Below are 17,696 nucleotides of genomic sequence, written 5' to 3'. Positions count from 1 at the left end.
ACATCTGTAGGACAATATTGTATTTCAGCCTATACGACTGTATCACCTGTAAATGTGTAGGACTATATTGTATGTCAGTTTATACAACTGTCTCACCTGTACACCTATAGGACTATATTGCATGTCAGTCTATCGGACTGTATTACCTGTACATCGTTAGGACTATATTGTATGTCAGCCTATACGAATGTATCACCTGTAAATGTGTAGGACTATATTGTATGTCAGTCTATAGGACTGTCTCACCTGTACATATATAGGACTATATTGTATGTCAGTCTATCGGACTGTATTACCTGTACATCTGTAGGACTATATTGTATGTCAGCCTACACGACTGTATCACCTGTACATCTGTAGGACTATATTGTATGTCAGTCTATACGACTATCTCACCTGTACACCTATAGGACTATATTGTATGTCAGTCTATCGGACTGTATTACCTGTACATTTGTAGGACTATATTGTATGTCAGTCAAAACGACTGTACCATTTGTACACCTATAGGACTATATTGCATGTCAGTCTATCGGACTGTATAAACTGTACATCTGTAGGACAATATTGTATGTCAGCCTATACGACTGTCTCACCTGTACATCTATAGGACTATATTGTATGTCAGTCTATACGACTGTATTACCTGTACATCTATAGGACTATATTGTATGTCAGTCAATACGACTGTCTCACCTGTACATCTGTAGGACTGTATTGTATGTCAGTCTATACGACTGTCTCACCTGTACATCTGTAGGACTATATTGTATGTCAGTCAATACGACTGTATCCTCTGTACATCTGTAGGACTATATTGTATGTCAGTCTATCGGACTGTATCATCTGTACATCTGTAGGACTATATTGTATGTCAGTCTATACGACTGTCTCACCTGTACACCTATAGGACTATATTGTATGTCAGTCTATCGGACTGTATTACCTGTACATCTGTAGGACTATATTGTATGTCAGCCTATACGACTGTATAACCTGTAAATGTGTAGGACTATATTGTATGTCAGTCTATACGACTGTCTCACCTGTACACCTATAGGACTATATCGTATGTTAGTCTATACGACTGTATTACCTGTACATCTGTAGGACTATATTGTATGTCAGCCTATACGACTGTATCACCTGTACATCTGTAGGACTATATTGTATGTCAGTCTATACGACTGTCTCACCTGTACATCGTTAGGACTATATTGTATGTCAGTCAATACGACTATCTCACCTGTACATCTGTAGGACTATATTGTATGTCAGCCTATACGAATGTATCACATGTAAATGTGTAGGACTATATTGTATGTCAGTCTATACGACTGTATCACCTGTACACCTATAGGACTATATTGTATGTCAGTCTATCGTACTGTATTACCTGTACATCTGTAGGACAATATTGTATTTCAGCCTATACGACTGTATCACCTGTAAATGTGTAGGACTATATTGTATGTCAGTTTATACAACTGTCTCACCTGTACACCTATAGGACTATATTGTATGTCAGTCTATCGGACTGTATTACCTGTACATCGTTAGGACTATATTGTATGTCAGCCTATACGAATGTATCACCTGTAAATGTGTAGGACTATATTGTACGTCAGTCTATAGGACTGTCTCACCTGTACATCTATAGGACTATATTGTATGTCAGTCTATCGGACTGTATTACCTGTACATCTGTAGGACAATATTGTATTTCAGCCTATACGACTGTATAACCTGTAAATGTGTAGGACTATATTGTATGTCAGTCTATACGACTGTCTCACCTGTACACCTATAGGACTATATTGTATGTCAGTCTATACGACTGTATTACCTGTACATCTGTAGGACTATATTGTATGTCAGCCTATACGACTGTATCACTTGTACATCTGTAGGACTATATTGTATGTCAGTCTATACGACTGTCTCACCTGTACATCGTTAGGACTATATTGTATGTCAGTCTATACGACTGTCTCACCTGTTCATCTGTAGGACTATATTGTATGTCAGCCTATACGAATGTATCACATGTAAATGTGTAGGACTATATTGTATGTCAGTCTATACGACTGTATCACCTGTACTCCTATCGGACTATATCGTATGTCAGTCTATCGGACTGTATTACCTGTACATTTGTAGGACTATATTGTATGTCAGTCAATACGACTGTATCATTTGTACACCTAAAGGACTATATTGCATGTCAGTCTATCGGACTGTATAAACTGTACATCTGTATGACTATATTGTATGTCAGCCTATACGACTGTATCACCTGTACATCTGTAGGACTATATTGTATGTCAGTTAATACGACTGTTACATCTGTACATCTGTAGGACTATATTGTATGTCAGTCAATACGACTGTATCATCGGTACACCTATAGGACTATATTGTATGTCAGCCTATAATACTCTATCACCTGTACATCTGTAGGACTATATTGTATGTCAGTCAATACGACTGTATCACCTGTACACCTATATGACTATATTGTATGTCAGCCTATACGACCGTATTACCTGTACACCTATAGGACTATATTGTATGTCATCCTATACGACTGTATCACTTGTACATCTACCTATACGACTGTATTATCGGTTCATATGTAGGACTGTTTTGTATGTCAGTCTATACGACTGTATTACCTGTACATCTGTAGGACTGTATTGTAGATCAGTCAATATGACTGTATCACCTGTACACCTATAGGACTATATTGTATATCAGCCTTTACGACTGTATTACCTGTACATATGTAGGACTATATTGTATGTCAGCCTATACGACTGTACTGAAAGGACAACTGTTCACCTTGTTCTTTGCACTCGGTTCCGTTCTCGAGAGTGTATCCGTATGTGCAGGAACAGCTGTAACTACCAGGGATGTTCTCACAGGTCTGGGAACATGGAGGCGGGAACACCGAGCACTCGTCCACATCCACACACGTCTCGAGGTCCAGTCGGAAGCCATCCATACACACATGGCTGTCAGGATCTGTGGACACAGCTACATCATGCTGACCAAAGGCTAACTGGGCGTGGTCACAAATTCCCCACTAAGTGGAACGTTCCTGAATTATGAAGTCCCTGTGTCATAAATGTTTTTTGTACTAATTTCCAGAACGATACACATTTAGATATCTATACCAGGTACAGGTAAATACAGTCATGACAGACTCCGGACCAAACGGTCAATATTATTAAGAAATTATGATGTATGATTATGGATTCACATGTAATGTAATTGGTCACTTTGAGACATGTCCTCTAAATCAATATCCAAGTTACCATGCAATATTAACGTATGTCATCACATAGACTTTGACATTATTTGTTTATTGTGACGAAAGTTGATGGCCAATTGTGTCATCCAATAAAGGCCAATTGTGTCATCCAATAAAGGCAAATTGTGTCATCCAATAAAGGCCACTTGTGTCATCCAATAAAGGCCACTTGTGTCATCCAATAAAGGCCAATTGTGTCATCCAATAAAGGCCACTTGTGTCATCCAATAAAGGCTAACTGAAGACGAGGCCCTTATGTTACATCATTAAATTTTTCCATTGGACTCATCGTTTCAGCTGCCTTTTGACGCTACACGTTCCACTGGGTGAAGAACGATGGTTGGAGAACACGGGGTGTGGCACAGTGAGTGAGTGAGTGAGTTGGGTTTAACGCCGCTTTTAACAGTATTCCAGTTATATCACGGCGTGTCAGCTTAATGTGGGAGGAAAGCCCGAAGTGATGCAGGTCTCAGACGTTTACCACTTCGGTGAAACCCACGAGCACGGGTATGGTGCTGACAAACCTAGAAACATAATTGTGGCGAACCGGGATTCGAACCAACAATCATAGGTTTCAAGTCTGCACAGCGAATCGCGGCGCCTTAGACGACTGGGCCACCCGTGCCCCCGGGGTGTGGTACACTGGGTGGAGAACGATGGTTGGAGAACACTGGGTGGAGAACGATTGTTGGAGAACACTGGGTGGAGAACACTGGGTGAAGAACGATGGTTGGAGAACACCGGGTAGAGAACGATGGTTGGAGAAGACTGGGTGGAGAAGACTGGGTGGAAAACACTGGGTGGAGCACACTGGATGGAGAAGACTGGGTTCAGAACGATGGTTGGCGAACACTGGGTGGAGAAGACTGGGTGGAGAAGACTGGGTGGAAAAGACTGGATGGAGAACACTGGGTGGAGAAGACTGGGTTCAGAACGATGGTTGGCGAACACTGGGTAGAGAACGATGGTTGGAGAAGACTGGGTGGAGAAGACTGGGTGGAAAACACTGGGTGGAGCACACTGGGTGGAGAACACTGAGTGGAAAACACTGGGTTCAGAACGATGGTTGGCGAACACTGGGTGGAGAAGACTGGGTGGAGAAGACTGGGTGGAGAAAACTGGGTGGAAAAGACTGGATGGAGAACACTGGGTGGAGAAGACTGGGTTCAGAACGATGGTTGGCGAACACTGGGTGGAGAAGACTGGATAGAGAAGACTGGGTGGAGAAGACTGGGTGGAGAAGACTGGCTTCAGAACGATGGTTGGCGAACACTGGGTGGAAAAGACTGGATGGAGAACGATGGTTGGAGGACACTGGTTGGAGCATACTGGGTGGAGAACAGTGGGTTGAGAACATTAGGTTTGAGAACGATGGTTGGAGAAGACTGGGTGGAGAAGACAGGGCGGAGAGGACTGGGTGGAGAAGACTGGGTGGAGAAGACTGGGTAGAGAACACTGGGTGGAGAAGACTGGGTGGAGAGGACTGGGTGGAGAAGACTGGGTGGAGAAAACCGGATGGAGAAGACTGGGTAGAGAACGATGGTTGGAGAAGACTGGGTGGAGAAGACTGGGTGGAGAACACCGGGTGGAGAACACTAAGTGGAGAACGATGGTTGGAGAAGACTGGTTGGAGAAGACTGGGTGGAGAAGACTGGGTGGAGAACACCGGGTGGAGAAGACTGGGTAGAGAAGACTGGTTGGAGAACACTGGGTGGAGAACACTGGGTAGAGAACGATGGTTGGAGAAGACTGGGTGGAGAAGACTGGGTGGAGAACACTGGGTGGAGAACACTGGATGGAGAACGATAGTTGGAGCACACCGGTTTGAGAAGACTGGGTGGAAAACACTGGGTGGAGCACACTGGGTGGAGAACACTGAGTGGAAAACACTGGGTTCAGAACGATGGTTGGCGAACACTGGGTGGAGAAGACTGGGTGGAGAAGACTGGGTGGAGAAGACTGGGTGGAGAAGACTGGGTGGAAAAGACTGGGTGGAGAACACTGGGTGGAAAAGACTGGATGGAGAACACTGGGTGGAGAAGACTGGGTTCAGAACGATGGTTGGCGAACACTGGGTAGAGAACGATGGTTGGAGAAGACTGGGTGGAGAAGACTGGGTGGAAAACACTGGGTGGAGCACACTGGGTGGAGAACACTGAGTGGAAAACACTGGGTTCAGAACGATGGTTGGCGAACACTGGGTGGAGAAGACTGGATAGAGAAGACTGGGTGGAGAAGACTGGGTGGAGAAGACTGGCTTCAGAACGATGGTTGGCGAACACTGGGTGGAAAAGACTGGATGGAGAACGATGGTTGGAGGACACTGGTTGGAGCATACTGGGTGGAGAACAGTGGGTTGAGAACACGGGGTGGAGAACGATGGTTTGAGAACACTAGGTGGAGAACACGGGGTGGAGAACACTTGGTGAAGAACAAGTGGGAAGACAAGTGGCACTCAGTGAAACTTAGGAGTGTACTGAAACAGAATGGGATAGGAATCGCTAATGACCTGTCAAACCAACAGAGACAGGAACTGTACAAGCTTCGTGGTGAGAACCCAAACACTATATACTACTATAAAGGGAATAAGCTCGTCGAGGAACCTAAGGAGGACAGTGCACAGAATTCACAAGATAATATCACCCAGCAGAACAAGCCTCCCAGGCGACAGCTTAGATCCTACTCTCACGCTGCCTCTAGGGGACAGTCGAGCTATGGGTGTGATCAGGGCCGAGTAAGATACAATGCACATACTTCTAGTGATTGTAGGACGTTTCATCAAGAATCAGTGGACTTATTTGACGATCACCCTGTAAGTAAGGAAAATCTTGTGAAATTTATATTTTGGAATATTTCTGGAATTTTGAGTAAATTAAGTGACTCTGACTTCTGTACCTATGTACAAAACTTTGACATCATTGGAATTACGGAAACATGGTGTAAGGATCTCAATTTAGGTAATGTTTTCCAAAATTATGAAATCATTAACACAGAGGCAGATAGATTATCATCTTATGGCACACTTTCTGGTGGCATTTTAGTTATGACTAGATAAAAGAATTGTCTAAATATGTAAAATGGACAAAAACTTCTGAAAATGCAATTTTCCTACTGTTTGACAAACAACTTTTGGGAACAGAATTAGATTTGCTTTATGCTTGTGTGTACATACACCCAGAGAGTTCCTCGTGATATGATAAGTTTAGTCCTAATTGCAAAAATGGTGTCACTCTTTTTCAAGAGAAACTACTTACAATATTATCAGAATTTGATGATGTACATGTATTATGTGGTGGTGATTTCAATGCCAGAACTGGAACTAAATCTGACTTTGTTGAAGATGACATAATAGAGTATACTGAAAATCATAATTACTTCATGGCTGATCTTATATCGGATTACTTCAATCTTGAACGCTTTTCTCTAGATAGAGTTTTAAACACCTTTGGAAAATGTTTAACTGATTTATGTTCAGTTCTGAATATTCATATCATGAATGGAAGATGTGGTAGAGATAAAAATGTAGGTGACTTTACTTTTATTGGTGTAAATGGTACCAGTGTAATTGACTATATTATAGCCTCTTCTCCATTATTTGACAATGTTGCAGACTTTGGTGTAGAATCTCGATCAGATTCATTTCACCTTCCAGTTACTATGACATTAAAAGTACCTGAAACACACCAACCCTCAAACCCAAGGAATGATCAGGCTACTAAATCTTTCAAGTTTGTCTGGAATATTGACAAATCGCAAAATTTTAGAGATCAACTCTTTTCTGACCAAGTTCAAGATTTACTTGATAAATCAGTAAATACAGCATTGTCCAATATTGATGTAAGTATTAATTACTTAGTGGATGCCTTGAAATTAGCGGGCTCAGACATGCAAACAAAGGTTAGAAATCCAAAGCTTAGTCAATTGTGTAAATGGTATGATGCAGAATGTGAGGGTCTTAAAAAGAAAAGATGTAGGGCACTCAATAAATTCAGGAGATGTAAAGATAAGGACTCACTTAGAGAATATCATAAGATAAGAAACAAATATATAGCTATGTGCAAAGAAAAAAACCAAGAATATTTACATGATAAGCAACAAGCCTTAGAAAATAACATTCATGACTCTAAACTATTTTGGTCAGAACTGAAAAGTCTAAGCAAACATCAAAAGACAAATAATATGAACATTAAGGATTGGTACATTTACTTTAAAGAATTATTAACTTTCACAGATACTGATCAGAGCCCTGAAAATCAGTTCCAGGAGTCACAAGATAATACTCAGACTCAAACAGATACTCAGTTTGCAAATGATTTACTGGATTCCCCTATTACCAGAGATGAGATTTTAGAGAGTATACACCATCTTAAATGCAACAAATCACCAGGAATGGATCAGATTATTCCCGAGTTTTTTAAACATTCCTCAGATATAATTGTACCTTACCTCGAACTTATATTTAATGTTATATTAGAAAATGGAACATTTCCAGATGCATGGTCCATAGGGATAATTGTGCCAATACATAAACAAGGTGATCTAAATAATATAAACAATTACAGAGGTATTTCACTGCTAAGTATTTTTGGTAAACTATTCACAAACATAATAAATAAAAGGTTAGTGTTTTGGGCAGATGCCCTCAACAAAATCAATGAAGAACAAGCTGGATTTAGAGAGGGCTATTCAACTATTGACAACATTTTTATCCTCCAAGTTTTAGTTAACAAATACCTCAGTGTCAAGGGTGGGAAACTTTAAGTGCTCTTCGTTGACTTTGCCAAGGCATTTGACTCAGTGCAGAGACATAAACTATGGAACCTTTTAAGATCACATGGCCTTAGCTTTAAGATGAACAAACTATTGGGTAGCATTTACGAGAATATTAAGGTGTGTGTGCGAAACAATAATGATATTTCAGAAACATTTATTACTCAGTTAGGAGTAAGACAAGGATGCATCTTAAGCCCATTTCTCTTTACTTTTTTCATAAATGAACTGGCTGTGCAAATAAATACCAACGTCTCTTTCACGTTTTAGATGTTCTTCTCACGACCTTTTAATAGAAACAGGGCGCTATGTAAACATTCCTCGTGAAGAAAGAATCTGTAATCTATGTAGTTTAAACTCAGTAGAAGATGAATTTCATTTCTTACTTGTATGTCCAGTGTATTTACACCTTAGAGAAAAATACCTGCAAGCTTATTATTACAGGTACCCTAATATTATTAAATTTGTTACACTGCTGTCAAACACAAAAAGAAGTATCTTACAAAATGTGTCCATGTTCATATATTATGCCTCTTTATACCGACAGAACCTTATGAAAGTATAATCTTAGCTGCTTGGTATTAGGAAACTATTGTGTATATACATTAAGTACATATTTATAGATATATGCCATCTGAATAAACTACAAACAAAAGAGTTAGAAATGGTATTAAACTACTAGACTGTCATATGATATTGTGGGACGTGATATTACAAATGGTTAAGTATAGTTATATGTATATGAAATGATATGATGTGACAAGACATGATGTGATATGATATGAAGTGATGTGGTGTGATATGATGCATGAGGGGATATGATGCAATATATTATGTGTATTATAGAAATTGTGTAAATACTGTTTTTTAGTGTACATATTATATGGCTTGCGGTCTTCCAGTGTTGAATAAATATTGATTGATTGATATGAAATAAATTGGCATGGAATGACATGGCATTATATATGATATGATAAGATATGATGGGACAAGCTATGACATTAATAATGTGTTGTGTCATATGACATGTTGAAATGTGATACAATATAGTTGTGATATATGGTACGATGGTATGTATAGTATGTTATGATAATGTTATATGAAATAATACTATATAATATGATCTTATAATAATGATACAATATGATATGATGTTATAGAATATGTTGTATGATATAACAAGTTGTGATATGGTAATATAGAAATTATGAAATTACAGGGCATGGTATTGTACTGAATGTGTGAAATTATGTGACTGCGTTGAAATGCGAGGTGGAATGACGTGAGGTGATCTGGTGAGATATGTACATAAATTGTATAAAACTGTATATTCTTCAACTTGTACTATAGGCCTGTGGCCTCTTCAGTATGTGAAATAAAGAAATTCGAGACTGGATGGAGAACACTGGGTGGAGAAGACTGGGTTCAGAACGGTGGTTGGCGAACACTGGGTGGAGAACACTGGGTGGAGAGCAGTGGGGGGAGAACACTGGGTGGAGAGCAGTGGGGGGAGAACACTGGGTGGAGAACACTGGATGGAGAACACTGGGTGGAGAACACTGGGTGGAGAGCAGTGGGGGGAGAACACTGGGTGGAGAGCAGTGGGTGGAGAACACTGGATGGAGAACACTGGGTGGAGAACACTGGGTGGAGAGCAGTGGGGGGAGAACACTGGGTGGAGAACACTGGGTGGAGAACACTGGGTGGAGAGCAGTGGGGGGAGAACACTGGGTGGAGAGCAGTGGGGGGAGAACACTGGGTGGAGAGCAGTGGGGGGAGAACACTGGGTGGAGAACACTGGGTGGAGAACACTGGGTGGAGAGCAGTGGGGGGAGAACACTGGGTGGAGAACACTGGGTGGAGAACACTGGGTGGAGAACACTGGGTGGAGAGCAGTGGGGGGAGAACACTGGGGGGAGAACACTGGGTGGAGAACACTTGGCCGGGAACACTTGGGGGAGAACACTGGGTGGAGAACAGTGGGTGGAGAACAGTGGGTGGAGAACGATGGTTGGAGAACACTAGGTGGAGAACACTGGGTGGAGAGCAGTGGGGGGAGAACACTGGGGGGAGAACAGTGGGTGGAGAACACTTGGCCGGGAACACTTGGGGGAGAACACTGGGTGGAGAACACTGGGTGGAGAACACTAGGTGGAGAACACTAGGTGGAGAACACTGGGTGGAGAACACTAGGTGGAGAACACTAGGTGGAGAACACTGGGTGGAGAACAATGTGTGGAGGACACGGCGTATGGTACACTGGGTGGAGAACAGTGGGTGGAGAACGATGGTTGGAGAACACTAGGTGGAGAACACTGAGTGGAGAACACTGGGTGGAGAACAATGTGTGGAGGACACGGCGTATGGTACACTGGGTGGAGAACAGTGGGTGGAGAACGATGGTTGGAGAACACTAGGTGGAGAACACTGAGTGGAGAACACTGGGTGGAGAACAATGTGTGGAGGACACGGCGTATGGTACACTGAGTGGAGAACACTGGGTGGAGAACGATGGTTGGAGAACACTAGGTGGAGAACACTAGGTGGAGAACACTGAGTGGAGAACACTGGGTGGAGAACAATGTGTGGAGGACACGGCGTATGGTACACTGGGTGGAGAACAGTGGGTGGAGAACGATGGTTGGAGAACACTAGGTGGAGAACACTGAGTGGAGAACACTGGGTGGAGAACAATGTGTGGAGGACACGGCGTATGGTACACTGAGTGGAGAACACTGGGTGGAGAACGATGGTTGGAGAACACTAGGTGGAGAACACTAGGTGGAGAACACTGAGTGGAGAACACTGGGTGGAGAACAATGTGTGGAGGACACGGCGTATGGTACACTGGGTGGAGAACAGTGGGTGGAGAACGATGGTTGGAGAACACTAGGTGGAGAACACTGAGTGGAGAACACTGGGTGGAGAACAATGTGTGGAGGACACGGCGTATGGTACACTGAGTGGAGAACACTGGGTGGAGAACGATGGTTGGAGAACACTAGGTGGAGAACACTAGGTGGAGAACACTGAGTGGAGAACACTGGGTGGAGAACAATGTGTGGAGGACACGGCGTATGGTACACTGGGTGGAGAACAGTGGGTGGAGAACGATGGTTGGAGAACACTAGGTGGAGGACACTGAGTGGAGAACACTGGGTGGAGAACAATGTGTGGAGGACACGGCGTATGGTACACTGGGTGGAGAACAGTGGGTGGAGAACAATGTGTGGAGGACACGGCGTATGGTACACTGGGTGGAGAACACTGGGTGGAGAACAATGTGTGGAGGACACGGCGTATGGTACACTGGGTGGAGAACAGTGGGTGGAGAACGATGGTTGGAGAACACTAGGTGGAGGACACTGGGTGTGGTACAGGGAAAACAAATGTTGAGGTTCACGAAATGCGCTACAGAGTATCTGCGCTACAGAGCCAGGGGGTTAACATTTAAGAACTATCAACATCCACTGCTCTTCTCTCTGGTAATCACTTATAAATCAATGTGTAAAGCCAAACATCAATATTATTATTTGCTTACTCGTGTCTCCGCATGTCCTCCCGTCCTTCTGTAAGTAGAGATGATCTGGGCATGCGCATTGGAACGTCATACTTCCATGGACGTCAGATGGCGTTGGTAGACAAATCTCACACCCACCATTGATCGAACCACAACGACTGAAAACTGAATTTAATGACAGATTACTGCATGGTGACACACACGGACACACTGTTCATCTCCACATTGACACACACTGACACACAGTTCATCGCCATGGTGACACACGGACACACTCTTCATTTCCATATTGACACACACTGACACACTGTTCATCTCCATATTGACACACACTGACACACAGTTCATCCCCATATTGACACATACTGACACACTGTTCATCTCCATGGTGACACACACTGACACACTGTTCATCTCGTTATTGACATACACTGACACACTGATCATCTCCACGGTGATACACACAAACACATTGTTCATCCCCATAGTGACACACACTGGCACACTGTTCATCTCCATGGTGACACACACAGACACATTGTTCATCCCCATAGTGACACACACTGACACACTGTTCATCTCCATGGTGACACAAAAGGGACACACTGTTCATCCCTATATTGACACATACTGACACACTGTTCATCTCTATGGTGACACAAAAGGGACACACTGTTCATCCCTATATTGACACATACTGACACACTGTTCATCTCCATGGTGACACAAACGGACACACTGTTCATCTCCATATTGACACATACTGACACACTGTTCATCTCCATGGTGACACAAACGGACACACTGTTCATCCCCATATTGACACCTGCTGACACACTGTTCATCTCCATGGTGACACAAACGGACACACTGTTTATCCCCATGGTAACACAAACGAACACACTGTTCATCCCCATATTGACACATACTGACACACTGTTCATCTCCATGGTGACACACACTGACACGCTGTTAATCTCCATGGTGACGCAAACGGACACATTGTTCATCCCCATGGTAACAAACTCTGGCACACTGTTCATCTCCATGGTGACACACACTGACTCACTGTTCATCTCCATATTGACACACACTGACACACTGTTAATCTTCATGGTGACACAAACGGACACACTGTTCATCCTCATATTGACACATACTGACACACTGTTCATCTCCATATTGACACACACAGACACACTGTTCATCTCCATGGTGACACAAACGGATACACTGTTCATCCCCATATTGACACATACTGACACACTGTTCAACTCCATATTGACACACACAGACACACTGTTCATATCCATGGTGACACAAACGGACACACTGTTCATCTCCTTATTGACACATACTGACACACTGTTCATCTCCATATTGACACACACCGACACACTATTCATCTCCATGTTGACACTCACGGACTTCAGATTGTATCCATATCGTCAATGGATATTAATGGCCATTAATGGCTATTCATCGTCCATCTTTCTTTCAAATTGTTTTGGCGTTTGCCGTAGTTGTGGTTGACAATTTTATCTTGTTTTCAACCTTTACAACATAACAGTTGGTTTCATCAAAGGGAAATGCTGTCATGCGCAAATGAATGTCAAGGTAGCTGCAAAATATGAATGGCACCCCACCTCACACGAGCCTGCCACAACGTTACATCAAATTATCTGTATATATTGGAGAACAATGGCAAAAAGTAGGTTTTCTCATATGGTTACCATGGAAACCATTGTTGACTTAGAAAACTATCGTTCTATCTAACCATCCATCCATCCATCCATCCATCCATCCATCTATCTATCTATCTATCTATCTATCTATCTATCTATCTATCTATCTATCTATCTATCTATCTATCTATCTATCTATGTATATATATATATGTCCTATATATGTCCTATATATATACTATACCTATATGTCTTATACATACTATATCTATATATCCTATTCATACCATACCTATACGTCCTCAAAACTCTTTAGCTCTATGTCCTTTATGTCCGATATATCCTACACCAACGTATCAGGACATATGAGTGGACTCCAAGACATCTATTCAACTGACATCAACGTCATGTGTATATACGCCCAGTTATAAGAGAGGGGGTGCTTAACTTTCCAAGTGGATAGGTTTGGAATTGTGTGACAATCATGGGACAGATTGTGGAGACGTGGTTGATGGTGTACCTCTTGGCTGTATTTCTGAAGCGAACACCGCCAAACCTGACAATCTGTCGTCATCAGACGTTGAGACACGGACGGTGACTTTGTCCGTCTGATTCAGATCAACGCTCTGCAGCTGATTGTGGGCGAGGTCCACTAAGTAAAGCCGATCCTGTGGACGAAACAGGCGAGGCACAGAAGATGGGAATGTGAGACAGACTCGACAGGGTGACAGCACAACAGATACGTTAGGTATTTACTGTTACACCAGGAATCCCACAGTAAGATGTGATTGATTGCACAATGGTCGTAAACTTACATTACCTTTGACTGTTTTCTAGATAAACAGTATGATCCTTGATATTTCAGGAGACTTTTCACATCAATGTACAATGTACGTTTTTTGTTGTCCTTGTGTTTGTTGTTGTCGTTGTGTTTATTGTTGGCTTTGTATTTGTTGTTTGCAATGTGTTTGTTGTTAGCATCATCACCAGTAAAGATCCGGGATAGAATAGGTCTTCAGCAACCCACGCTTGTCCTAAAAGGCGACTAATGGGATCGGATGGTCAGGCTCGCTGACTTGGTTGATGCATGTCATCGATCCCCATTGCGTGGATCGATGTTCATGATGTCAATCACTGGATTGGTTTCAGACCGCCGTCATATAGCTGGAATATTGCTGAGTGCAGCGTTACGCAACAAACAAACAAACAAACATTGCGTTTGTTGTTTCCATTGTGTTTGTCGTTGGCATTGTGTTTGTTGTTGCCGTTGTGTTTGCTGTTGCCGTTGTGTTTGCTGTTGTCATTGTGTTTGTTGTTGTCGTTGTGTTTGTTGTTGTCATTGTGTTTGTTGTTGTCATTGTGTTTGTTGTTGTCGTTGTGTTTGTTGTTGTCATTGTGTTTGTTGTTGTCATTGTGTTTGTTGTTGTCATTGTGTTTGTTGTTGTCATTGTGTTTGTTGTTGTCGTTGTGTTTGTTGTTGTCATTGTGTTTGTTGTTGTCATTGTGTTTGTTGTTGTCGTTGTGTTTCTTGTTGTCATTGTGTTTGTTGGTGTCGTTGTGTGTGTTGTTGTCTTTGTGTTTGTTGTTGTCATTGTGTTTGTTGTTGTCATTGTGTTTGTTGTTGTCGTTGTGTTTGTTGTTGTCATTGTGTTTGTTGTTGTCATTGTGTTTGTTGTTGTCATTGTGTTTGTTGTTGTCGCTGTGTTTCTTGTTGGCATTGTGTTTGTTGTTGTCATTGTGTTTGTTGTTGTCATTGTGTTTGTTGTTGTCATTGTGTTTGTTGTTGTCATTGTGTTTCTTGTTGGCGCTGTGTTTCTTGTTGGCATTGTATTTCTTGTGTGTAGCAATATATCAGTTGTTTGTAGTGATATATCAGTTGTGTGTGCAGTAATATATACCAGTGGTGTGTGTGCAGTGATATATCAGGTGTGTTTGTTGTTGGCATTGTATTTCTTGTTGTGTAGTGATATATCAGCTGTGAGTGTAGTGATATATCAGTTGTGTGTGCAGTGATATATTAGTTGTATGTGTGTAGTAATATATCAGCTGCGTGTGTAGTGATATATCAGTTGTGTGTGTAGTGATATATCAGTCGTGTGTGGAGTGATATTTCAGCTGTGTGTAGCGATATATCAGGTGTGTGTGCAGTGATGTATTAGTTGTATGCGTTTAGTGATATATCAGCTGCGTATGTAGTGATATATCAGTTGTGTGTGGAGTGATATTTCAGCTGTGTGTAGCGATATATCAGTTGTTTGTAGTGATATATCAGTTGTGTGTGGAGTAATATATATCAGTGGTTAGTGTGCAGTGATATGTCAGATATTACAGCTGTGTGTGGTGATATATCAGTTGTGTGTGCAGTGATATATCAGTTGTGTGCAGTGATACATCAACTGTGTGTAGTGATATATTGGGTGTGTTTGTTGTGATATATCAACTGTGTGTGTAGTGATACATCAGTTTTGCATGTAGTGATATATCAGCTGTGTGTGTATTGATATATCAGTTGTCTGTGTAGTGATATATCAACTATGTGTGTAATGATATATCAGTTGTGTGTGTAGTGATATATCAGTTGTCTGTGTAGTGATATATCAACTATGTGTGTAGTGATATATCAGTTGTGTGTGTAGTGATATATCAGTTGTCTGTGTAGTGATATATCAACTATGTGTGTAGTGATATATCAGTTGTGTGTGTAGTGATACATCAGCTGCGTCTGTAGTGATATATCAACTATGTGTGTAGTGATATATCAGTTGTGTGTGTAGTGATATATCAGTTGCGTGTGTAGTGATACATCAGCTGCGTGTGTTTAGTGATATATCAGTTGTATGTGTAGTGATATATCAGTTGTGTGTGTAGTGATATATGTTTGTGTGTGTAGTGATATATCAGTTGTGTGTGTAGTGATTTATCAGTTTGTGTGTGTAGTGATATTCCAGTTGTATGTGTAGTGATATATCAGCTGTGTGTGTAACGATATATAAGTTGTGTGTATTGATATATCAGTTGTGTTAAGTGATATATCAGCTGCGTGTGTAGTGATTCATCAGTTGTGTGTGTAGTGATATATCAGTTGTGTGTGTAGTGATATATCAGTTGTGTGTGTATTGATATATCAGCTGCGTCTGTAGTGACATATCAACTATGTGTGTAGTGATATATCAACTATGTGTGTAGTGATATGTCAGTTGTGCGTGTAGTGATATATCAGGTGCTTGTGTAGTGATATATCAACTATGTGTGTAGTAATATATCAACTATGTGTCTAATGATATATCAGTTGTGTGTGTAGTGATATATCAGTTGTGTGTAGTGTTATATCAGCTGTATGTGTAGTTAACATTATGCATTTCTGTAATGTGTGTAATGACGTCAGTACGTGAGGCCTCACCTTGTACACTTGTACGCGTGTTATGCCTGCCCCCCCTTTAGTTCGTTGTGCAGTAAAAACAGTGACGAGGTTGCTACCGTCGAGGTTGCAGCTGACCACTCGGTCAGGCCAGGCGTCCTCGAGGTAAATACGATCTGTTGTGAAATCTGGGAACAAGATTAAAACAGTTCGTTCAACAAACTTTGGTCCTGTATGATGTGTTATGTTATTGGTTACTAGCTGCTTCATGATAGATATATGTTATTGGTTACTAGCCGCTTCATGATATATATATGTTATTGGTGACTAGGTGCATCATGGTAGATATATGTTAGTGGTCACTAGCTGCATCATGATAGATATATGTTAGTAGTCACTAGCCGCTTCATGATAGATATATGTTAGGGGTCACTAGCCGTGTGATGATAGATATATGTTAGTGGTCACTAGCCGTGTCATGCTAGATATATGTTATTGGTCACTAGCTGCATCATGATAGATGTATGTGAGTGGTCACTAGCCGTGTCATGATAGATATATGTCATGGATCACCAGCTGCATCATGGTAGATATATGCTAGTGGTCACTAGCTGCATCATGATAGATATATGTTATTGGTCACTAGCCGTGTCATGATAGATATATGTTATTGGTCACTAGCTGCATCATGATAGATATATGTTATTGGTCACTAGCCGTGTGATGATAGATATGTATGATTGGTCACTAGCCGTGTCATGATAGATATATGTTATTGGTCACTAGCCATGTCATGATAGATATATGTTATTGGTCACCAGCTGCATCATGATAGATATATGTTATTGGTCACGAGCTGCATCATGATAGATATATGCTAGTGGTCACTAGCTGCATCATGATAGATATATGTTATTGGTCACTGGCCGTGTCATGATAGATATATGTTATTGGTCACTAGCTGCACCATGATAGATATATGTTATCGGTCACTAGCTGCATCATGATAGATATATGCTAGTGGTCACTAGCTGCATCATGATAGATATA

The 17,696-nt window shown here is 41.6% G+C and overlaps 1 protein-coding gene across 2 annotated transcripts in view; it reads right to left on the bottom strand.

Annotated features, from left to right (window-relative positions):
* LOC139479822 (low-density lipoprotein receptor-like) overlaps window positions 1-17,696 on the bottom strand; it is a 97,418-nt gene that overhangs the window by 25,827 nt on the left and 53,895 nt on the right. For both annotated transcript variants that reach the window (XM_071262710.1, XM_071262711.1), the window contains exons 14-17: window positions 16,689-16,834; window positions 13,809-13,956; window positions 11,625-11,768; window positions 2,842-3,024 (exon numbers count right to left, since the gene is read on the bottom strand). In XM_071262710.1, the coding sequence (XP_071118811.1) occupies window positions 2,842-3,024; window positions 11,625-11,768; window positions 13,809-13,956; window positions 16,689-16,834 (621 nt within the window). The remainder of the gene's footprint in view (window positions 1-2,841; window positions 3,025-11,624; window positions 11,769-13,808; window positions 13,957-16,688; window positions 16,835-17,696) is intronic.

This window comes from Haliotis cracherodii, unplaced genomic scaffold, assembly GCF_022045235.1.
Source record: "Haliotis cracherodii isolate W230 unplaced genomic scaffold, xgHalCrac1.p SCAF_4, whole genome shotgun sequence".
Lineage (NCBI taxonomy): Eukaryota > Metazoa > Mollusca > Gastropoda > Lepetellida > Haliotidae > Haliotis > Haliotis cracherodii.
This window is presented reverse-complemented; position numbering and strand designations above follow the sequence as displayed.